Source organism: Callospermophilus lateralis, chromosome 3 (genome assembly GCF_048772815.1).
Source record: "Callospermophilus lateralis isolate mCalLat2 chromosome 3, mCalLat2.hap1, whole genome shotgun sequence".
NCBI lineage: Eukaryota > Metazoa > Chordata > Mammalia > Rodentia > Sciuridae > Callospermophilus > Callospermophilus lateralis.
This window is the reverse complement of record NC_135307.1, coordinates 98,825,683-98,851,633: the sequence shown is the minus strand read 5'-3', so window position 1 is coordinate 98,851,633 and position 25,951 is coordinate 98,825,683. Positions and strand designations below refer to the sequence as shown.

General features: G+C 33.7%; 1 protein-coding gene across 3 annotated transcripts in view; it reads left to right on the top strand.

Moving 5' to 3' along the window:
- The window catches only part of Wdr72 (WD repeat domain 72), a 185,280-nt gene that overhangs the window by 72,966 nt on the left and 86,363 nt on the right, over positions 1–25,951 (top strand). For all 3 annotated transcript variants that reach the window (XM_077109030.1, XM_076848584.2, XM_077109029.1), the window contains exon 14: positions 23,305–24,122. In XM_077109030.1, coding sequence (XP_076965145.1) covers positions 23,305–24,122 — 818 coding nt within the window. The remainder of the gene's footprint in view (positions 1–23,304; positions 24,123–25,951) is intronic.

Sequence of the window (25,951 nt, the reverse complement as noted above, 5' to 3'; positions counted from 1 at the left end):
TTTTCAATTAAATTTAGACATTTTAGGGTAGATTATGGAAATCAGTGAACTGTTGAAAAGGCTGTTATTTCTTCTTTTACAAGCAAACACATGTTTCAGCTTTTAACTTAAGCAAACAGTATCTAGTATTATTCTGAGACTAAACCTAGATATGTAAGGAGCTAGAAAAGACCCAGACCCAATTCAGCCTTTTCTCCAGCAGCTACTTTAAGATGGGCCAGGTTCTCAGTTTAATAGAAATCATGCCCCAGATGCTACAAGTTATTCTAGAAACTATAAAGTGTTGGACTTTAAAACACCTAGAAGCTGGACGTGGTGGTACATACCTGTAAGCCTAGCTTCTCAGAAAGCTGAGGCAGGAGGATGGCCATTTTGAAGCCAGCCTGGGTAACTTAGTGAGACTGTGTCTCAGAATAAAAATAAAAAGAGATGGGGGTGTGTTCAGTGCTAGAGTGCCCCTGGGTTCAACCTCCAGAACCAGGGAAAACACAACAAATAGGGACTTGAGCTTTGTGGACTGGAATGGTGCTTCATAGTCTCTTTGAGGACAGATGGCTGGAAGTATTTCAGGAAGAAAAAATAAACTAACCCTTCATAACCTGCTTGTGCCATGTGAGGGATTGTTTGACTTACTTAGTAAGTTTTCTATTCAGCATTTAGTCATTGTTGTTATATTAATTAATTAACTTATTAATTTGCTACTACAATGGAGGCCAAGTACTCATTATGCCACATATCATCAAACTTCATAAACCAAGGAACTGTAAAGTCTACTTTTATATCAGTTCTATGTTTTAGACCAAATTATTCTAAAGTGAAAATTGTGGGAAAGTGTTTTAGCATTGGATAAATGTTGCCTTATCATCACATGTAATAAGAACTTTTCTGTATTTCTACTTTAGATTCTGGGAAAGCACAAGGAAGCAGGCAAAGGAGAAACTTGTTCATCAGGAGCAAGTATCTTGTTAGGAAAATGACTAGTCTTAGGAAAGGGTGAAGAAGAGGTAAACCGATATGGGACTCTCCATCAGCTAATGGAGGTAGCAGAGTTCCCAGAATAAGTTGAATCCCAATGGTAAACAGCCTTCAGAGACAAGAAGGTTAGGTAGGTAAAATAGCATTTAAGTTGTACTTTCCATGAAATTTTTATGTGGTTACATGTATTAAATCAGTTAATGCCTTGATGTATTTGAGGGGGGAAAATATAAAAGCATTTTCTTTTCCTGGATATCATGTCAATGATATACAGTAACTTGACTTTTCAGGTATGGTTTATGTCATAATTCAAGACTTTCCAAAATACAGTGTTGCAATATTGGTTTTCATGTATCACTAATGGATCAAGACTGAATTTTAGGAAGTGAGTGCTTGACAGTACAGAGAGGACCCTGACACTTATGGATAGTAAAGAATCTCTCTCACTCTTCAAACCACAGTCCTGTGCTAGCCCCTGTTATTATGATGCTGTTGATGTGCTGCTTTCTAGGCCATAAAGTCAAAAGCATGTGTGTCTTTGTGTGCATGTATATGAATTTCTTTCTTACGTAGAAATGAGATTATAATTACAGAAACAAATTGCTTTAATTCAAATATTTAGCTGATTTCCTTCTATATCAATACGTGCTACATATAGATATAACCTGGTTAGATTTTTAACCAGGCCTTCAACAAATACTCTTTTCCTTTTCTCTTTTGGAAAATTTTTGATTTGAGAAGCTACTTGAGACTGTGTGATAATATGCAATCTTTTCTTATTTGTACTATTAAAATGGACCCAGTATTTTTTTTTCATTTTTCCTGATACTACTGCATAAATCAACATCAAATGACAGGTATTAAAGTGGGGTGATCACTCTAGGAAATGGACCTAGAAAAACAATTCTAACTTATCCAATCAATATTAAGAAAATAAGTAGATCATGATTTTTTAAAAGAAACAATAATCATATCGATTAAAATTATAATAATACATTATTCCTACTATTGTTAAGCGTCTTTTTTCCTGGACGTTTTAGCAAATACCAAAACATAAGAAAGGGAAATAAAACGAATAAAAATGAAAATATAGCAAGGTAGTTGGTTAGAATAAAAATTCATACAAGTAATGGCAATTAGAAAATGCAATGTAATTTAATTCCCATTCTCAATAACAATAACAGAAAATACTAATAAATTTAATAAGAATTAAGAAGACCCATTTTTAAAAATACTATTAAAAGACATAATTTTTTATTTAATAAAATGATATAGTTGCAGAAGTAAAGAACAAAATTTTAAAGATTTTCATACTCACAAATCTGTGTATTTAACAACAATAACTATAATAAAACTCATTGGTAGGTTTCTGGGAACTTGATGAGTTGATTGTAAAATTCATCTAGAAAGATAAATACAAATTGAGCCAAGAAAAAATTAGAAAATAGAGGAACGATGTGGAGAAGGCTTTCTTCTCATACATCAAAAATTATCCATCTATGTATCTATTCATCCCCCTACATGCATACATAATATTAAGGCAGTAGAGCTGGGTACCAATTCAAGAACAGTTAACTAAATACATGGAATGGAAGGACCATCCAGGAATGAGCATGTACATAAATCATAATTTGTTTTTTGGAAAAGATGGCATTTAAAATCATAAATAAAAGTTAATTAGTGGCTTTTGTATAATAAATTGTAATTTTTGTAAAACATAAAATTATTTCTTTACCTTTCACAAAAATAACTTTCAGATGCATAAATTTTTTTAATATGAAAAGATAAATTACTAGAAGTATTTGATAATATTTTTAGTAATTGGATTGTGAAGGACCTAAGAATGGCAAAATATCAAAAAGATCCATTAAAAAGATTAATTTATTAATTTTAAAGATTAAATTATTTTTAAAAAATGTATTACAAAACCCATAATTTAAAAGCCTAATGACAGGCTTGAAAAATTTTGTAATGGGTTCAATAGAAGATAAGGAAAAGAAATAGTAAATAGAAAATTGGGTGAAGAGGCACACTTAAATCACAGGAAAAATAAGAACATTTGTTAAGTATTTCTCACTAAAAACAAACAATGTAAATTTTCTATCATTGGATTAATGAATATTTAAAGAAATGCTAAGTTCTTCAATGGTATCTATATACTAATGCATTTGCTCAGTATTTTGAAATATCCTTGCTGGAGCACTAACAGTTTATCTAACACTTCAAAATTACATATATTTTAACCCTGAAATTCCACTTCAAAGAATTTTTAAAAGAACCAGAAAAATATTTATTTGTATCGGGCACATGCATATTCCGAGAAGAGAAAGAAAGCAGTGGTTTTTAGTTGTAATCTGAAATATCTGAAAGAAAACTTTTGTCCTTTTCCAAATTATGCTAAATTCTGTATCAGTAGGCCAGATTTTGAGAAGACATATTCCAAAGTTGGGGCCATGTCATCCAAGTACCCCAAGATCCATTAGTGGAGCTTCTTAACTGGAGTTATCAATGGACAGGAACCCTCAGATGATGCGGTAATCTGTTACAGAACAGATTGACTTCCGACTGAACTGTAATTAGGTGCTTAAATGGAGAAGTGTTAGGACACATTTATTTTTCACTTAGGTGACAGTTTCTTAAGTGAATTCCTCTGGCCACACAGAGGTTAGAGATGGGCTAATGAGAATGTGTAGGACTAATGCCTAATGGCTGAATTTCAAGTTACTATAAACAAAATCATACTTAATAATAGCAATAAAATGTGCTGGATTTTTTTTATTTTTTAAAAAAGACCTAGATTGACCTCTTCCACCATTATCTTGAAGGGGAAGACTGTCATGAAATGAGTATGTTTTCCTTTAACCATTTCATGATCCAGGCTTACCTGGCACAGGTAGACTCAATGAAGAGTTCTGTGAAGAACCTCATATTTTATGAACTGGCATAGAGTGTAACCCATTCTTAACTTCTCAGAGATTAGGATGGGTGAAGAACAATGGTACTTTTGTATATGTTGATGACAAAAGGTAAAGATTAGAAAAGAAATAAAACTGTTGGCCCCAGAAAGGCAAGATTACCACTGGAAGGAAGGATTAGAAAAGATTTATAGAGGGAGGGCTCTAGGGAGAAATGAGTTGTCCTAAGAGTAGAATTCCTACAGATGGATGTTTAGGGCACTCTCAGCATAAGAAGAGGCACACAGGCAGAGAAGTCAGAAAGGCCATAAGGTCAAGTCAAACTATTAATAGCAGAAGAATCACAGCCCCACGAAGCACAGGCTACAATTAGAAAAGGAAGCTGGGCAAGGATTGGAGTGAGATGAATTATTCTGTAAACTGCCTGCTTCAGGGACTGTGTTGCTCATTACTGAATCTTCCACATATGGAATAATACCCAGCACATAGGACACACTGGATAAATATTTGATGGACAGATGAGTGCACGAATGATGAATAAAATGTAAACAAGAGGATATTTTGGAAGAGTCATTGAAGAAAGAGAGGACTAAGAGAAGAGAAGGAGAACATGATGTATAAGGAGAAGTGTGGTGGACTGGGAGACTATTGCTGCCATTATAAGAAGCAGGGAAGTCAAAGATGGGATAGACTTTGTTAGTGAGAAGTTTGTGTCACAGTAACCATGATTTTTTAAAAATATTTTTTAATTGTCAGTGAACCTTTATTTTATTTATTTATATGTGGTGATGAGAATAGAACTCAGTACCTCACACATGCTAGACAAGTGCTCTATCATTGAGCTACCACACCAGCCCCAGTAATCATGGTTTAATAAGCATTTATAGCACATGAAATATACCTTCTTGATATTTTTTTATCTGATTTTTTAAAAATTGTCAAATGATCTCTTATTTTATTTATTTATTTATATGTGGTGCTGAGGATCAAACCCAGAGCCTCAGACATGCCTGGCTAGTGCTCTACTACTGAGCCACAACTCCAGCCCACCTTCTTGATATTTGAAAGGTAGAAGTTTTGTTTTCTTTTGTTTTGTTTCTGACTTCCTAATATGTTTCTCTCTAACTGGTGAAAGGCCAGCATGTGCCAAACAGACTGTGGTGAAGAGCAAGTATAAAATCCTGGTTATAAATATAGAAGGACATTTTATTTATTACAGTGATTAAATACATTTTGCCTGACTTCCAGGACCAGGTTTAAATAGGACTTTAGTACCTTTGTTGTTTGGAGCAACCAAAGGTGCTTGGTTTCTAGGTGAGCTCACTAAAGTCCCTTAACCTATGCTGTAAATGGCATGTGTCATTAACAACAGCACTTCAGACTCCATTAAATCATATCTTATAGTGATTTTGTGAGACAATATATTCCAGGTTCCCACCCAAGGAGAACAAAATTTGAAATCTTCCTATCTAGCTGGATCTGGTAGGGATGTAGATGAATATATAAAAATGGCTTCAGGGAAGCATTAGTTCAACATTTTAATAAGTGAAGGAATTTACCTAGGTTTTCTCCATAAGCTAAGTTGTTCTGAATTGAAAAAAAAATAGACATACAAACATAGCTGCATTGCACAACTACTAGTTCCCTATTTTTGTCTTTTTTCAGTTAAAATGGCATCACAGCGTCACACTTCATAGGTAGGTTGGTAAGGTGATAAATTTTAATCTCTTCAAATGAGGTCTATTTACTGTTCTACTCTACTAGATATCCAGCTCTCTCTTGTTCTGGCTCAGGAATGTTCTGGAAGGGTAGAAGGGAAACAGAGCATCCTATCTCAAAGATTGCCACCCTTAGTCATTTTTCAGGTTACTTTAGTGGCCTGGTTGGGGGAGGGAAAACTGAGCATCTCTACCTGCAGAAGAAGAGCTCAGACTCCCACCTGTGGCTTATGTTGCTGTGTGGGATCAGAAGGTCAGTGCCTGGCTCCTCCTATACCACTCTGGCAGGGATAGCTGAGTGCAAGTACCACCCACCACCTTGCCCCTCTGCCTACATGATGATGGAAGGTCAGCTACTCTTTCAGCCTCCTGATGCCAGCTCAGGTGGAAAAGCAGAGAGTCAGCTGACCTTGCTTTCTTACCTTTTGGTAACACAAGAACTTGAGTCTGACACCAAGGTGGAGGGAAGGGCAGTTTTTCAATGTTGTTGATTAGAATACAGTGGATATTATTGAAAGGATTTTCTGTTCCACAAGGCCCCCCTTTTCCCAGGCTTTTAGTTTGAGGGAGCAAACTCTTTTTGTGGCTATTTAGGTCTGTGCCTACCGCCAGCTTTACCAGATTTTTTGAGAGATGGGAGGGATAGAAAAAACTCATTTGTGGATAATTGTACATGCTGATTATTTTTCTTGCAGCACCAAATAAAGCCCTCAGTAGAACTGCCGTAGTGTCCATTGCATAGTGAAGATTTATGTTGATGATTTGCTTCTATAGTGAGAGACATGAAGGAAAAGGTACATTACTTTGTACAAGTCAAATGAGAAAATGTCTTAAAATGCAGTTTTCTGTGTGGTAATATGGATTCTATACCTACAACAAAAACATAACTTACCAACAGTTTATTAAATTTGGTGATGTGAAGTTTCAAATTTTATTTTTAACACAAATAAAATTATGATATCAATTAAAAAAAAGAAAAGAAAAAACTCAGGGAACTCATCAAAGTATCATCTTTGTTTTCTTTTTTGGTGGGAAGTACCACTGATTGAACTCAAGTGCACTTGACTACTGAGCCACAACACCAACCCTATTTTGCATTTTATTTAAATATAGGATCTCATTGAGTTGGTTAGTGACTCACTTTTGCTGAGGCTGGCTTTGAACTTGTGATCCTTCTGCCTCAGCCTCCTGAGCTGCTGTGCTGGAATTACAGGCCTGCACCACTGCGCCCAGCTCTTAAGAGTCATTCTTTGAGTCTGGTCCTAGTCAGGCTGCCTTCCCTCTGCTTTTCAGTCTTCCTGTGTCTGTAGTTCATGCCCAGGGTATTTTCACTGTGAGAAAAAGACCTGAGAGGATAGTGCTACTCTATCTTGACCAGAACCTGAAGTCTCAGCATTCAATTTTAAATATTCTACAATTTTTGTTGACTTTAAAGCATGAATTACTTAGGAGGACTTTATCATTTCCAAAATTTTATGTTTTGTTATTGATTTTCAAATTAATTACAGTGTGGATAGAGAATGAAAATTTTAGCAAATACTGGTACTTTTAAATCTATTGAGAATTCTTCAGTTCCTTTTTACAAAATGTTAAATGTATCCAAAAAAGAAGACATATTTTTTACATCATGGAACAAATGTTCATAGTTTATTTTTGTGTATGCATGTATACATGTGTGCATCAATTTGAAAATGTGTATGTTTTCTATTTCATGAGTGTACATATCTGTATGTGTTTTAATATTTTCACACATTCTTGTTTTGTCAAAGTTGTGAATTCTATTTTGTTTCACCACTTTAATATTAAATATTTTGTCTCCTTCAGTTAACTGTTTTTGATAGAAATATGTTAAAATTACATACAATAATTGCTGTTTTGTCAATTTATGTTTATAATTATAGATGTCTTATTTATTTTGATACTTTTTGTTAGATACATAAATGTTCATAATTTTCTCATGGTAGATTTTCTTTCTTGTGGTACTACCATGAAGGGAATGGTTTTCTTAATTTCATTTTTGGATTGATTCTTGCTAGCATATAGAAATTCAATAAGTTTTATGCTTTTGTGCACCACAATTTTGCCAAACTTGTTTATTACTTCTAATAGTTGTTTTTTTAATATCTTAGGGTTATCTATATAAAAGGTCATATAATATGTAAATTAACCAAATTATAAAGAAGGAAGTTAGCTATGTTATCTCTTATCTGTTTTTCTTTCTTAATTGCCCTGGCTAGAACCTCCAGTACACCATTAAATAGAAGTGACAAGAAAGCATGTATTTCTATTTCATCTCATGCCAGTTTTGGTATTTCAGGTCTCTCAAATAGTTTGTCCATTTCATCTTGGTTTTCTAATTTGTTGGCATATAATTTATTCATAGTCTTCTTCTATAATGTCTTTTTGAAATGTTTCTGTAAGATTAGTAGTGATGTTTCCTCTTTTATTACTTTATAATTTCTTCTTTGAAGCATTAATTATTTAGGAGTATATTAATTTTCACATATTTGTATATTTTCCACATAATGACAAACTCAGTGAATGAGAATTTTTTTTTAGAAAGCTGAGAGGAAGGTTAAATATTGACAAGTATTCAGAGATGAGCCTCAAAAAAACTCTCCAAATATGATATGCCTTCTCTATAGGCGCTAGTTTTTACAGGCAGTGCAGTTGCCAGACTGCTGCTTTTTAAGACTACTATGATGTTAGAGTAGGGCATTGGAAATAAGGCAGAATAAAATGCCATTAATCTATTGTTCTTACAGAGATCCAGTCATTTTCCAAGAAAAAGAAATCCTTGCATAGTAACAAACTTTTTTTTTCTGGAATTCTAAAAAAAAATTGATTTTGACAATTTTGGCCATTTTGAAGGAGCATATTTTCAGAGATCCTTTTTCTACCAATACAGAGGTTCTGTCCCTACTTGTTTTCTATGTATTATATATTTTCTTGGTTTTATAATAATTTAATTTATGTATTTTATTTTATTTCTTCCTCTTTTTAATTTTTATGAACCTCTTTGCTTCAATTTCTCTTTTTTTATAATACATTATTTGTTTATTTTTATGTGATGCTGAGGGTCGAACCCACACATGCTAGGCAAGCTTTTTACTACTGAGCTACAACTCCAGTCCCTCAATTTCTTTTTGATTGTTATAAATACACATTTTTTTCAATCCAGTTTCATAGCACTGATTTTATATAGAGTAAATATATATTTCAGGTTTTATTTTTTTACTATTGTACTAAATATTAGATTTCAGAGGAATTTTTTTGTTTATTTGTTTTATTCTTTAGTTTTGGTATATTTTATTTGTATTTATCTTTCCCTGTGCTCACTTAATATTCCCTGTGAATTTCATTGTTGCCTTCCTGCCTTTTCCAGGCTCTTAGCCCCCAAAGAGATGTGAACAACATTAACAGTGGGTGTATATTCTCTAATAAGTGAACTAGCTTGTGGGTTGATTCAGTTATAAGTTACATTAGGATTTTTGCAGGTTTTCCACCTCTCTAGGTCCTGACACTTAATCTCAGGAAATGAACCCTAAAGCCTAACTACTTTCTTATAGACCTGTTGCTAAGCAGGCCTGTGACTTTAACTCCATCTCCACTACATGCTTCTGTTCCAATTTTGGTCCTCATAGATGGTATTTTATTTTTTACCCAAATAAACCCTTTTAATTTTACTTTAAGTTTAGTCTATAGTTATTATGAATTTTAAAGAAATAATTTTCTTCAAAGTATAAACTTTGCCATCTTGAAATCAAATGTTTTAGTCAGTTTCCCATCACTGTAACAAGATACCTGAAACAAACAACTTACAGGATATAAGGTTTATTTTGGCTCACAGTTGCAGAGGTTTCAGTCTGTGCTTGCTAGGCCCCACTGTTCTTAGTCCTATGGGGAGATAGGACTTCATAACAGAAGTGTGTGGTGGAGGAAAACTCTCACCATATGGCAGCTAGGAAGCACAGAGAGAGATAGAAAGAGGCTGGGCTCCCAATATGCCCCAGCGACCTAACTTCCTTCCATTAGGCTATACTTCATAAAGGTTCCATCACCTCCCAATTGTTCCACAAACTAGCAACCAAGCCTTTAGCCTTTAGAAAGAATTTCATACCCAAACTATAATACTCTGTCCATGCCCCCCAAAGGTTTGTATCCATCACATAATGCAAAATGCATTCAGTCCATCTCCAAGAGCCCTCCAAATCTCAGTAGTTCCAACATTATTCCAAAGCCCAAGTTTCAAAGTCTCCTCTGAGAATTAAGAGAAGCTCTTAGCTGTGAGCTCCTATAAAATAAAAGGGAAAGTTATATACTTCCAAGGTACAAGGGCACACGGTAAACCAATGTATTCTAAAAGAGAGGAGTAGAAGGATAGAAAGGAAGGAGTGGGTCAAAGCCAACTGAAAACCAACTAACATTGGATTCTGTAACTCCCCATTTAGCATTCAGTGCACATGTTGGAGTGTTGTGAGCTCCAAAGGGCTTGTGCGGCCACCCCTGTAGTCTTGCTAGCAGTAGCCCCACATGGCTCCACTCTGGGGTTGGCTCTACTCATCATTGCATCTCTTATATTCTGGGGTCTCCTTGCAGTTTTGGCTTTACTCTCATAACTTCACACATTGCCCCCTCAGGAGTTGCTTGTAGGGATTCTGATCCTGTCACATACTGCTGGCCTCCCAGGTTTTCTCTGAAATCTCAATGGAAGATTCTATGACCCCACAACTCTTCATTGTACATGCTTGCAAAAGCAAACCTTGGATGACACCAAGGTCTGCTGCAAGTGGAAGCAGTAGTCAGGACCTCTTGAATCATAGCTTCATTGACCTCTGAGTTCCTGGACAATTGAACCCAGGGAAATGAATCCCAGGAAAATAATTCTGTATATGGTCCTGTGCTAGCAAGGTAGATTTTCAGAAGCTCTCTTCTCAAAGCAGTTTTTGAAAGGAGTTTATTTATCCTTTCACACCCTAGAACCTACAGTGAATGGGGTCTTGCTGTTCCTGAGATGCCCTCCAGTCACATCAACTTTCTCTTGTCCCAGTGCAAAGCGCTAAATTTCTTTTTAAAGGCCCTAATCCCTTTAGCACCCACATGTTCATTGACTTCAACTTTATCTATGCTTCTTTTTTTCTGACTAAATGCAAGTTTTTCAAGGCTTTCTAGTTTGATTTTTACTCCTGATTCTTTCTATAAATCTAGATAAAATCTTCCAGCATTACACAGGCCACAGCCAGAATGCCTTGACATTTTCTCCAACAAATTAATTAGTCCATCTTTTTTAAACTCAGCATCCTACAAAGCCTTAGGGCGTGGACAAAATGTAGATAAGGGTTTTTTGTTCTTGTTTTTTTGCTTTGTTGTTTTGCCAGAATGTAACATGAATGGCCTCTAGTCCACTTCCCAACAGAGTCCTTATTTCCATTTGAAACATAAGCTGAGCCTCTACTCACCACATTCCTGTCCATTCTAGTCTTCTAATATCCCACCAGAATTGCCCATATAGCTCTGCTTACAGTGTTCCAAGCATTCTCTAGCCTGTTTCTCAAAACATTTCTGAACTCATCCCACAAACCAATTCCAAAGGCTTCTGAAAAATATTTTCAGGTCACAGCAAGGACCTATTTCTTACTAACAAGTTTCTGTGTTAGTCAGCTTTTGGTTGCTGTAACAAAATATCTAAGATAATAAAGTTATAAGGAGGAAAGTTTTATTTTGGCTCATCTTTTCAGAGGTTTTAGCGCCTGGTAACTTGGCCCCAGCATGTGGGCCTGTGCCAAGGCAGAACAACATGGCAGAGCAGAGTTGCTCAATTCATGGCAGCCAGGAAGCAGAGGGGGCTCACTTTTGTAACTCTTTTATAACAGAGCCCCTCCCTGATGAGCTACTGAGCTATGAATTCATAAATTAATTAATCCCTTCATAAGGTTAGGCCCTTTTGATCCAGTCACTCCCCTAAGGACCCACCTTTGCATGCTTCTGCACTGGGGACCAAGGCTTCTACACATAAGCCTTTGGTGGACATTTAAGACACAAACCATAATATCCCCTCATATCTTAAAAACTTCTAAAATTTGTTAATTTGTCATAATACAAAAGTTGTTACTGAAATATTTTGCAAAAATGATATAGACAGTTAACTTTTTTTACCTAGGTATCATATTTTCTACTGTTCCATGGTATAGTGTTAAAGACAGATTTTATTAGTTAGGTTAGAAATTCATCTACAACAGGTACTTGCTTTTCAAAAAATGTTATTGAATTAGAAATTTTTTTTTCTTTTGCTATCTTGTTTCTAAAATGTATGATATAAGCTAATCATCAAATAGTTTCTCAGTAATAGTGTTTAATACATGAATGTAATGTGTTGTTGGTTGTTTTTTTTTTTAATCATTTCTGCCATTCCTCATTATAAAATAAAAACTTGCCATAAATCTTTTGATGGCAACAGTGTCCCTTGAGTATAGATAAATGCTTTAGAATTCTCTTTTTTTCTTTGCATAAATTATACTTACCCTGCATCAATTGTGACTTGGGGTTTTTAATTATTTAAAGTATAGAAAGAATTTCAAAATTTGGGGTGTAACTAGACTGTGTCCTTATAATATTTCTATAATTATTTTTCAATCTATTTATACCTAATTAGCCAGCAGTTTTTAGAACAACTCATTCTCAGGGGGTGTTCCAGCTCACCAAACTTTGTATTCATAGGGACTCAATTTTAGAGTTCTCTAATTTTGTAGTTTCTTAATTTTAGAACAGAGTTCCCTAATTCTTTTAACATAGTTTTATTAAAATATATAACCAAAGAGATAAGCATGCCCCAAGCAAGATGATTGAGAACAAAAAAAAGGTTAAGATTACCAGGAAGTAATATGTCAGATGTCATGAGTAAGGTGCAGACAGTAGAAAGTTGTTTTTCTCAGTGGTCAGAGGAATGGAGAGCACAGGTTAATCTGTGAGTTAGCAGAGTGAAGACCTGTCAAGAGGATTAAAAAATAATTTTATTTTTAAAAATGAAATCATAATTATTAAAATAATATATTTAATAGGCTAATTAATAATAACAGTTTTTAATTGACTGCAGAATAAATTAACTTTTTAATTTTGTATTTTTCTAATTAAGCCTTAAAAAAGAATAATAGTTATTTTAGAAAAGAATTTGAAAGTTAATCAAGTTTCCCAGAGATTTCACACTCTATCTAACCAGAGTCCTGGGCCAGAGTCCAGACTGGCCATTCAACCCAGGAACCAAATGGAAAAGATAATCATTTATTTAATATAGTGATATCAAGAATCCTCAGCTCTATCTGGGGGTACTGAAATGAGCTTCAGGGGAACAAAAGCAGGGTACAGGAAATATGCATAGTCCCCAGTCTTGAGGACACTGTTGTCTGGTTGATAATTATCTCAGGATTGGTCAGATGGCATCTTGTGTTAGATAAGAAAGTTGCTGTGGCCTGGGGGTAGTTTCGGGCTCTTATCACCAGATGTTTATCCATTGGGCCTTTGTTCCTGGAATCCAGGGTGACTACAGGAGAGAATGATTCAGAGTAGAGGAAAGACTCAGAGAAAAATGCAGGCAGAGATTCCAACTTTTATCCTGTTTTTAGGCCTTCATCAGGTATCTACAGGTATTTATTTGCAGGCCCAAGAAAAGATCAGTGCTTTTAGCAAAAGCAGTATTTTAATTTTTCTCACATTTATATTAAAATGCTTTTCATTTGACACTTCAGGATTGATATTCTCAAGTTACCTGGTCACCTCTGCTGCATCCTTATTTGTCTGTGGTATTGGGTATGTATATCTTCAGTAATTTTTTCATCACTGCTATGGGTTTAGTGAGACCCTGAATGTGTAGCAGGATTTGGTGCCTACTTTGTAACTGAATTACATCATCTGATAACCAGTCAGATCTCAAGTAAAGAAGAGGCATGGCCTTTATAGTTTAAAAGGAGTTTGTGCACTCAATATATACGCAATTGCTTCATTGGTGAATATATTCAGGTAATGATAACTTTTTCTTCTTTACACAGCTGAGTGAATATGGAATCTCATTAAATGAGTGCTTAGCTCATAAGACCTTTGTTTGTCCAGAAACAACAAAGAAACAACAACATTATTATATTCTTGAAGCGTTAACAGTGACCAGTGTCCTCTGTAGGATAATTGAAAAAAACACAAACTTGAAAATCCTGGCTTAGCTATTTTCCAAATGGGTCACGTGGAACAAATCATTTCACTTCTGCCTCTCACTTCCACTTTATTTAAGGAGGAGTCATATGAGAGAATTTCTAAATTCTTTATTTATTAAAGTAACTAAAAATCGAAAATGTTTTAGCAGCTAACACCTATATGTTTTCTCACTTAGTATTTAAATATTTGTATTATGTCTCATTGCAAAAAGTCACAAGAGTGAGATATTGGTAATTTTCACCATTGGTTTTACCCAAAGTATTTTCTGATTGTGGTAGGTTGGGCAGGTCATATCCTTTTATAACAAGCTCAGTGGGGGATCCAATATGTTTTGAGAGAGAAGTTTCATCAGAACATGTTGTTATAAAGTGTATTTCTATCTTCAAAGGCAGGGAGTAAAGAGCATTTCATCTCCAAACCAGTCTTGTTTAACCACTTTCTCCTGTCTTTCTGAGTCAGGTAAGAGGAGGCAAAATAGGACATAGTGGGATAAAGGAAAAAGAAAATAAATCCATGAAGTGATACATATTTTAGTTGTGTGTGTGTGTGTGTGTGTGTGTGTGTGTGTGTGTGTTAGGTTTGTATCTTCACACCTATTATATTTTTCCTCCAAACTTTTAGTCTTTTTATTTTTTCTTTTTATATATGTATTGGGTTGTTCTGCATTTCAATTTGTTGTCTTCAGTTTTACTTATGATTCATTCAGGGTATTTGTAGGTAGTCGAGGAATGAATTCTGCCTGATGGCCATCTGGAATCCTACTCTTGCAGACTTTCTGACTCAGTAGCTTTTCCCAAAGTCTGTGTCCTTCAGACAAAGAACACATGTGTGCCTCTTCCTACTCCCCACCTGCTGTTCATGTATTCACATGTAGATGTACCAGCATTATTTCACTGGGAGCCCCTCCAAAGTTCAGAGTTTGGAATGAATTGTCTTTTAGCAAGCTGCCCTCTTGCTGTCTTGATTGTGGACAATTTCTCCTCTCTTGCTTAACCTGCACCTTCAGAGAGTGGCACTAAAGGTGATGTTTGTTGGGGGAAGTGCAGTACCTTCTCTGTGCAAATTCACTTGGTGGGAAATGATCTGTCAGGCAATCACATAGCATGCTGCAAGCAACATGTGAACCAGTAGCTTAAAATTTATATTTAGTCCTCACATTTCTGCACTGGTCTACAGAATGATTGAATAAAATACTTTTCGCATTTCATTACTTGTTTTAAACTTTTTAAATATTAGCAAGTTTTTTTAAAAAAAATTAACAATATTGGTGAATGTTTCTAAAACACTTTTGTTAGAATGTTTTAGATATGCTTTATTATTCTGAAATTAATGTTTATATTTTATCACAACATCATTCAGTAATGATTTAGCATGCTACATTATTTTTATTTATTTATTTATTGCAGTACTAGGTATTGAACCCAGAGACACTCTACCACTGAGCTACATCTCTTGTCCTTTTTATCTTTTATTTTGAGACAGGGTCTTGCTATTTGCTTATGACTATACCAAGTTAGTGAAGCTGGCCTCAAACTTGGGATTGTCTCAGGAACAGCTAAGTAGCTGATATTACAGGTGTGTGCCACCATACCCAGCTTAGCATGCTACTTTTAAAAGAATTTTGGTTTGAGAAATGCAATGTATACAGATAATACATAAATAAGGTAAAGAGTTTTTATAGACTTTGCTAAACATTGCTGAAAGTTATGTCTGCTAAACCTATATGTAAAAACTAGAATCACTATTATAGAGATTTATTATACTTTTCTATATGACTTATGTCGAAAATATTGGTATTTATGGTTTCAAGGTCTTTTGATAACAAGACTTTAAATATATACTTTCTAAAATTTCAAAAAATTTCAAGCTAGAATTATATTAAAACAGAGCAATGTTTATACTTACAATCTAATGTACTTATTTCCAAATGAAAAACAACTTTGTTGTGTGTTGAATAAATTTGGAATAACATTTTGAATTTTGAAACAATATAAAATGTTTAGTTTCTCCTGTGGTAAGGGGACCATATTTTGAGAAAGAAATTTGGATTTTTTTATCGCAACATAGCAAACTTTTGTGGCTATATGGAGAATAGGAAGTATATCATATTGCTAAATTCACTGTTATGGTTTTGATTGTCCCAATAATTGGAGAGATCCAGATGCTATGGCCAGAAAATATTCTAGTTTGGAGGAGTACAATTACAGAAGAGGGCAAACTCTGCCTTTTGCCCACTTGACTAACCAGTAACACAGAAGAAACCACTGCAAGTAGTTTGTGAATGGGTAAATTCCTTGTTGAAATTCCCCTTCACATATCATAATTGCTCTTAGAATAAATTTGAAACTCATTAGGGTTTATGAAACTTTATGTAACCTGGCTCCCCATCTCTTATGGTTAGCTCATTCTCTAACATTCCAATATTTTCCTCTCTAGCTAGACTGCAGGACACTGTTCATGCTCTGTACTTACCTACCCTTCCTTCCTTCAGCCATCACCCCAGGGATTGTCTCATCCCCTTGCCTGAAACCCTCTTGTCTCTCACTTTTTTTTTTCTTTTTCTTTTTTTTTTTTTTTTTTTTTTTTAGCTCATTTCTCTTAGTTTTACAAATCTCAGTTTTGGTATTACTTCTGCTCAGACTTCTTCTATCCTCCAGGTCAAATGCAGGGTGTCTGCTCCCCATCCGAATAGTTGCCTATATTTGCTTTTACCCTGTTCTCATCAAGCTGTATGTTTATTCTTTTCTTCCTTTGTTGAGTGTGCAGTATGAGCTACACCAATAGAGCTGAGCCTTCCTCCCCGTTGTGTGTATGTTACTCATAACACATCCTACATCATGGATACTCAGCAGGAACCCCTTAAATGAAGGCTGAGTAAATGTAATCCTGTGCTGGTTCCAAAGGATGAAACTGAGAATGGTAACCTCCAAGGACATGATGCAGGAGGTAACATCTGAATTAAAGAAGATAATATGTACATATTGCCAAAATGATACATCTTGCCACATAGTTTTGAGAAACTATCAACAGTCCTTTAGTGTCCTGATTGAAATGAGCACTCGATAGCATTTGATATTCTACTTTCTGTTTATTAAGTATGCTAAAATTTTAGTTGAGATCAAAACTAAGACAGTATAAAATATAAACTTTTCTCCTTTTAATTGAGACAAATGGCTTAAAAACTATCTACCTCTAGGATATTTTTGTCTCCTTTTTTAAAAAACATTTTGTCTCTTGAGATACAAATAATTTACTAATTAATTTCTGTTAATTCATTTTATACTTAAAATATTAGTGTTTGATTATTTGTCTTATAAACTTTATTGTTAGGCTTTTGTTGATTATATATATATATATATATATATATATATATATATATATATATATATATATATATAAAATCATATATATATATATATATAATTTTTTTTAAGGTACATGTTGTGATAATAAGCTTTCCTTTGTTCTAACAAAAGACCTGAGATTCATTTTGGCTCATGGTTTCAGAGATTTCAGTCCATGGCTGCCTGGCTCTGTTATTTTGGGCCTTGTGGCAAGGCAAAACATGGTGGCAGGGAGCACATGGTGGAGCAAAGTTTCTTACCACATAGAAGCAAGGAGAAAGAGTGGACAGAAGGGTCCTGGGTCACACCATCCCCTTCAAGAGCACACTCCAATGACCTAACTTCCTTCCACTAGGCCCTCCTTCTAAAGGTTCCATGTCCTCCCAATAGCACTGCAGGCTGGCAGTCAACTCTTTAGCATATAGCCTTTGAAGGACATTTAAGATCCAAACTACAGCACATGAAAAAAAAAAAATTAGATAATCTTGTCTGTTACTGACATTTTCTTAGCAATTTTGATGACTGTTTTTAAAATGGTTTTTTTTTTTCTTTTTGGTACAGTTAATATAGGTTTTACAGAAATTTTTAAAATACCTATAATCAAAAATAGACATTAAGAAATCTGTAATTTTATAAAAAATGGGATTATACTTTTAAAAAATCTAGATATTTTCCATCAATAGTATATGTAAATTTCTTCCCATGACATTATATATTTTATAAAATCTTGTTTTTAATGGCCACATCATATTTTGTTGTGCACGCATTTAGCCAACTCTGTATTGTTGGGCATTTAAGTTATTTTCAGCTCATTGATATGGAAGATCCTTCAATTTGTATGATTTTATTATGTTTATAATTACTCGTTATGATAAATTATCTTTAAAGGAATTTCCACATTAAAGGGTATATAATATTTTAAGGTTACTGATAGAGATTGCTAAATTGCCTGCCATAAACTAGATACCAATTTACACACACCAAAATATATGAGAAAACTAATTTTCTCTTTCCATTTTCAAAAATAAATATTTTAATTTTTAATGTTTTTTCCAAATCCAGTTTTCATCTATTAGTAGGCTAACAACCTGAACATCATTCCTAGCCAATCTCTAAAAATAATTGACACACTACTTTTGAAATCATCTTTAGGACTAATTCATATCTGAGTTAAAAAGAAACTTAAGGAAATTCTTAAAGATAAAAACAAAATGGGAATACAGGTGAAGACAGGTCAGGAGAATGCTGAAAAGGCATATGTTAATCCCTGGGAGTTTCTAGTTTTAATTTTAACTAATACTTAGGTGATTAGAGAAAATACACAGGTCCAAGACAGTGATGGAATGTTGGAGACTGCTGCATAAATCCATGGTCCCGTAAGAGGTACATATTCAGTAAAAAAGTGAACCAAAGCAAGGGCTATGATCTACAGAAAGAGAGGATGGAAATATCATTGTTTGCTGGTCCCAGTCCTGGAATGAAAAACTTTGAAGAGGAAATTTCTTTCTTACAAAGGGTCCTGGATATCTGACAGGCACAAACTAAAATCTTCTGTTAAAGAGTGTGTCTCACAGGATCCTCACTGATAACATTGAACACAAACATACACAATCCCAACCAATGTAAGCAAGAAAGCAGGAAAGCCTTAGCAGAATGGAAAAGCAGGGTAAAACAAAGATTTAGAACTCAGAATTGCAGATGCAGAAAGTAAAACAAGTATTTTTTTTTAATAAAGAATTAAAAAAATATGAATAAGAAATAATTGACTACAAAAATGACTAATTTATTTTTTAAAAGGACCAAACAGAACTTCTAGAAACTCAGTGCGTAAGATGAGTAGCATATTAGCGACTGATGAAAAGAAAATTGGCAAACTGAAAATCAACATCTCTAGAGATTTTCCAGCATGAGACAGAGAGATGTAAAGAATCACAGGAAATATAAAGCCTCTGACAAACATCTAATTGGTGTTCCATAGGGGATGATAAGATGAGGAAACAAAATATTTTAAAACAGAAGTTTGACCATCATTCAAAAGATGAGAAATGGGAACTGTACTCAGATACAATATAGGATTTGGGAAAAAAAAAATGCTACCTAGAAGTTATATTTTGTGGCAGAATATTAAAGACAAAAGATCTTTAAAAAAAAAAAAAAGGCAGAAAAAAGATGAGAGATAGAATAGCACCTGACTGACCTGTCAGCTGCATCAAAGGAAGCCACGAGACTGCAGAATAACACCTTCAAAAATACCAAAAAGAAGAGAAATCAAGCTAAAATTGGGTACTCAGCAAAACTGTCTTTCAAGAGAAACATTCTTCCATTGACGGGCTAAACAAAGTCAAAAGTTGGTCTTTTGAGAAGAATATCAAAATTGACAAATTTCTAGTAAGAAAAAAAGAGGCAATAAAAATAAAGAAAAGACTCATAGATACCACAGATTCAAATATTTGACAATCAAATACAGACATTCTTTAGCACAATTAGAAAAACTATCAAAAGAAATTATATATGGCCTAAATAACTGGGAGATAGATATAACTTAACAAATAGTTACAATTTGATGAATGATGTCAAATTCATATGAAAGAATAAAAAATTAAAAAAAAAAAAAACATAGACTAAGGTAGGAGAACTTGCCCAACTAGATGTTAGGTCTTTTTCTAATACTAGTGTACAATTTCATGTTCTGTAGTAACAGATAAATCAAATGATGCCTCAGGTAATAGAGATCAGTGAGAAAAGGGCAAATTCACAATGACATTGAAACAGTCAGATATCAAAACATAAAAACATGAAAATTGTTACCTATGGCAAATCAAACACAAAAATGAAAAATAAAACCATTGAAGATTTAAAAAGTTGTATAAAACTATAAATTATGAAAAAAATAGGTAAATATTTTATTTCTTCTGAGCATGAAATATTTTTTTTTAAAGAAAGAGTGAGAGAGAGGAGAGAGAGGCAGAGAGAATTTTAATATTTAATTTTATTTTAGTATTTGGCGGACACAACATCTTTGTCTGCATGCGGTGCTGAGGATGGAACCCGGGCCGCACGCATGCCAGGGAAGCGCGCCACCGCCTGAGCCACATCCCCAGCCCCCAGGAAATATTAATTTAAAGAAAAACACAGGAATATAATCTTTTAGGAAAGTGTTTCCTAATTTGATAGTATTAAAAGAAGAACTCAGTGTTCATCAAAAAACACCATTAAAAATAGTTACAAGAGCCAGACACTGTGGTGCATGCCTATAATCCCAGCAGCTCTGGAGGCTGCAGCAAGAGGATAGTCAGTTCAATGCCAGCCTCAGCAATAGTGAGGCTCTAAGAAACTCAGTGAGACTTTTGTCTCTAAATAAAATACAAACTAGGGCTGGTGATGTGGCTCAGTGGTTGAGTGCCTCTGAGTTCAATCTAGTACCCATCCCCTCCAAATAGTAACAAGACAAGCTACAAATAAGGAAAAGGTATTTGGAACACTAACTAACAAAGAAATATTTCCTAGATAAATATTAAAACTACCTCGAATCAATATGAAAATAAAAGTTATAAAAGCCAAATAGGTATTTTATCAAACATAAAAGACTAATAAAATATTGGAATGGTACTCAATAGCAATAGTAAAAGCAATTAAAATCACAAGGATACCAATTTATATTCCCCATATTGACAAAAATGAGAAAGCCTATATTGATAAGTATGTGGAGCAAAGGAAACTCATTTTACACAATGCTTCTGAGGTTACAAATTAGTGCAGCCACTGGTGCAAATTTTTTCACAAATTGGTGAAAAGAATTTGAAATAATAGCACAGAGCTGAAAGTATTCATCCTCAGTATCACTCTCGAAACTTTTGCAGATGTGTCACCATGTGATTTGTATCAGAAGAATATTCACTATGGCTTTTTAAAAAATCTGTAAAAACAACAACAAATTTTAAAAATAATTTAAATTTCCACTTAAAAGCAATAAATAACCACGTAGATCATAAAATAGCATATGTATGCACACCAGAAACAATTGTCTCCCTGTCTTTGAAAGGTAACTATTTTCTAAACCCTATCATTTAGTTTTCTCCTATTTTTTTAAAGTATCAGGGATGAAACCATAGAGAGTTAATTCTTCTGTGTCTGATTTCTTAAGTTGACAGTATGTTGGTGAGATCTGTAGTTGGTATATATAATTTGTTGAATGTAGCAACAGTTCTTTCATTTTCATTGAATATTTTCCCATTGCATGGATGCATTATTGTATCCCCACCTGTTCTACTGTTGATGGATATTTAGTTTCTAATTTGGGATAATTATGAATAGTCATGCTACATAGTTTTGTTCATGTTTCTTTATATACAACATTTCCATTGTACATTGATAATTCTGAAAAGACTAAATAGTTGATTATATGTTATTTTGTATTAATAAATATATCTACTAAAATAATGTAAGAAATTCTCCTAAATTAACAGATAGTGAATGGTACTATCTTAATTTTACTTCCTTTGATTATTACTTGTGGTAACCACTTTTTCATATTTTAATTTTTTTGTGAATTGCTTTTGATTGTCTTTACCCATTTTTCAATTTTTATGGTACTCATTGATTTACAAAAGCTGTTTATTAAAAATTATATTGGGGACTGGGGATATAGCTCAGTTGGTATATTAATCTTTATGGTAGAAAAAGATACTTTTTACATTTCACTTTTTTATTGTTTATAATTTGCAATGGTCTGTTTTAAAAATTTTCTTTTTTATTATTATAAATTAAAAATATCATGACTTAAAATTTCAGAAATTCAAAACTTGAATTTCAAAGTTCAAATAGAGATAAATATCATTGTAATTCCCAATTCCAAAGTAACTGTTGTTAACATTTTGGTGCATATTCTTTGGGTCTGTATTATATATTATGTCTACATATGTGTAGATTAGTGTGTGTGTATATGTATATTTAAAATATCTTTATATTTATGTGCACACGTGTTTATAAGAGGGTTATTTTTCTGCCTAAAAGGCACCTATTTTTTTTTAATCAATTAACATAGCTAACACTATCAGTTAAAAATATATAAATGGTATCTCATTGTATAAATATGCCATTTTTAATTCAACAAATATTTATTGAGTCTTTATAACAGCATCATTTTTTAAGCACTGGAAACAAACAATGTCTTCAAAGGTGAAGTTTAAATGCTAATGGACCAAACATAAAATATACTAATAAGTTTTTCATATAACATAAGATAATAACAAGTAGTAAGAAGAAGAACAAGTACAAGGAAGAGGATAGAGAGTGATGGGTTGGTGAGAGGTCACAGGGTACTCAAGGAAGGGGCATCATAAGTGAACAGGAATATATTGACTCTGGGAAGTTATTGCCAATTTGTGGGCAAAATCAAATGCAAGTCACCAGGGTAAGATTTTTGGTTTTGTCTTTGAGCAAGAAATGCTCAGAGAAATCAATCAGATGTAGGTTAACATTAAGATCATTTCTAATTATTCAAAATTTTAAACAAAAATTGGAGAAACTGTCATGTTAAACTACTTGCTTAATGTCTGCAGGTATTCTAACTGTTGGTCTTTTTAATTTGCATACTCATTTTTTTCTTTTTTTTTTAATTAATTTTTATTGTAGGTAGTTCAAAACATTACATAGTTCTTGATATATTATATTTCACACTTTGATTCAAGTGGGATATGAACTCCCATTTATGTTTCCGTGACTATAATAAGAAGATGTGAGTATATAGCAAAGGATGTTCATCTAGTGCCATCTTGCTCCAAAGGCCTAATTCAAATTTACTTAGAGGAAAAAAAAAAAAAAAAAAGGCCTTTTTTAAAAGTGGAAAGGAAGAATGGGTAATAATGAGTGTAATGCATTCCACTATTGTCATGTATTTTAAAAATAAATAAATAAATAATTTTTAAAAGGGGAAAGGAAGAATGTCACAATATAAAATGTTCAATTTAAGAAAGAATTTTTATAGCTAAGACAAAACTATTGACATGACATCTTTAGCTATACTTAATGGTTCTTGCCTTTAACTCTTACTTCATCCATATTTCCTTTTTATGACACTTTGACATCATGGAACATTTAATACAATAATTTATAAACAAGAATTTGATGTACAAATATTTTTCTCCTTAGGTTGCTGACGCTAAGTCTTTCCCAACACCTTTTAATGTCTTGCCTGTGAAAACAAAATGGAGTAATGTTGGCTTTCATATTCTTCTATTTGATCTGGAAAACCTTGTTAAACTTTTGCTGCCGACTCCACTCAGTGCTGCTGACCCTTCCAATTCATTCTATGGTAGTGAAATCTTGAGGAGAGCCAAGAGCACAGTAGAGAAGAAGACACTGACAATAAAAAGAAATAAAACTGCTAGTGGTTCTCTCTCAGCAGAGGCCCAAGCCAAGCCTCTCAATGATGGCCTGATCCAAGGAAACAATGCCATCAAATTCATAGAAGAAAATGATGATATTAAAAGGCAGAAGAAAACAAAGAGCTCCAAGAAGAAGCATACCAAAGCATCAAGAAAAGTTGATGCCAACCTCACAATAGACACTGCTAAATTGTTTCTGTCCTGCCTTTTGCCATGGGGAGTGGATAAAGACCTAGATAATCTCTGCATTAATCATCTCAATATTTTAAAGCTTCAGGGTCCTGTTTCCTTAGGGCTTGCTTCAAATGAAGACCACTTCTCATTGATGCTGCCAGGTTGGGATTTATGCAATTCTGAAATGAAGAAAGAGTACTCGAGAGTAAATTTGTTTTCCAGAAAAGTTTTGGAGTTGTCAAATAAATACACAGCCACTCTTCCAAATCATGTTGGAACACCAAGAAGACTAGAAAATAATTGTGATTCTTTCGAGGAGTCAAATACTATAGTTTATTTATTGAGCAGACTCTTTTTAGTTAATAAGTTAGTCAACATGCCTTCAGAATTGGCCTGTGATTTTGACAGGTAAGACATGCCTAAAGATTTTGACTATTCTAATTTGGGATATTTGAAAAAATATTATTTGCAATATTCAGCTCTCTAGTGTTTCTTTCTTCCTAATGATGGTAGTAGATATGCAAAAACTTATTTGGTTTAAAACACAATTAAGGAAATCTTATTAATCCTTTGGGATTGGAGGATAATTTGCCAATACATGTATATATTTTAAAATTACTTCATTCAACAAATATCCATTGTACTCAAAATATGTGTGAGGAAAGTCATAATGTTAAATGTTTAAGGAGTAGGTAGGTAGGTGAGTACATATATATATGTTCAAATCAATTATACACATATGAATTAAGTATGAGCAAACCATATGTAAATAAATGCTTATGAAGATATATATTATCAGGAGTAGAAAAATTTGAAAATTTTATATATCAAATCATATCATTAAATTTATGTTTCAGCATGATAAAATAGAAGAGGTTCTCCACTAATTCATTATAGAAAGTACAATTTAGTAACAACATAGCTATTGTTTCTTGAGTGTTGAACATTTGCTAGTCATTATGTAATCCCTTTACATACATTGTTTCATTTACTGTGCACATCAAAGCTGTGCTGTTAGTAGTTTTGTTTTGCTCATTGTAGGGATAGGAATAATGAGGCTTATAGAAAGTGTTGAGCCGTAGGTTAATTCAGCTTCTGAGAGGTAGGACAGGCTAAGCACCAGAGCAGTCTTCCAGCTTCTCCAGTACTAACTGCATCTCTGCATCTCTGTTTTCCTTTTCAGTGTAGTTTTCACAGACTGTTGTTACAGAACTGAGTTTAGTTCACCAAGTGCTTATTTATTAAACTATATTCTTAGCACTGGACTAGAGAAAAAAATTAAAATGAACTTATGATTTGGGTAGGACTCATTCAAATGATAAACATGTTATACATGAAACAAAGAAAACACTGAAACAGAGGAAAGGCTTAAGGAAAAAACATTGGTTATGTGAATAAGTAGGTCTTGTGGTTGGAGTAGAGAGAGCAGAGTGGGATAAATCCATCAGAAGGCTTTTCTAGAGGAGATGCTGTTTGCATTGCCGGTGACATGGTAAATTTTCCGAGATGTTTCTATTCTTTGACAAGAGATCAGTTCAACATGTATCTGCAAGGCACAGTGTAATAGAGGCCTTGCCCTCAGTGAACCCATAGACTGGAGAAAGTTAAATGAATTCTATCAGATTCACCATTATGCTTTTTTCCATTGTAATGTTTCCATGTTACAAGACTTTTAATTTTCAGTTTGTTGGTTCTAATAATAGAAAACAAAAGATTGGTAAAATTGTGGTTCATATATGCAATTTTTCTCTATTTACTGTGTTCATTTTAAATGCCTAAATCTTTTTTAAATTATTATTTTGAATAGTCTTTTTTTTTCCTTAACTTTTCTGTTATTAAGATTATATAACACCAAACTATGGTGGAAAAAAAAAAAAATGCAATGGCCCAGGAATCTGAAAACCTAGAACTGAATGCTGATTTTCTTGTCATACCAGCTGTGTAACTTTGGGCTGGTCACTTAGACTTTTGGGGCTTTTTTTCCCCTCATTTGCAAAATGAATTGGGTAGAAAGATTATTCCTAAGATTTCTTAAAATTCTTAAAAACATGAGCTGCAAACAATTTTGTCTGCTTATTATAATTTCACAGAGCACATGAAAGAGTTGGTTACTATCTTCACTCTGAGTTTGTTCATGAAATAGAGTATAGGATGGAGAGGATGTATTTCATGTCCTGCAAGAGAATTTATGGGCTTTCAGCATGCCTTTCATTAAATGGCCTTTAAATTGTTGCCAG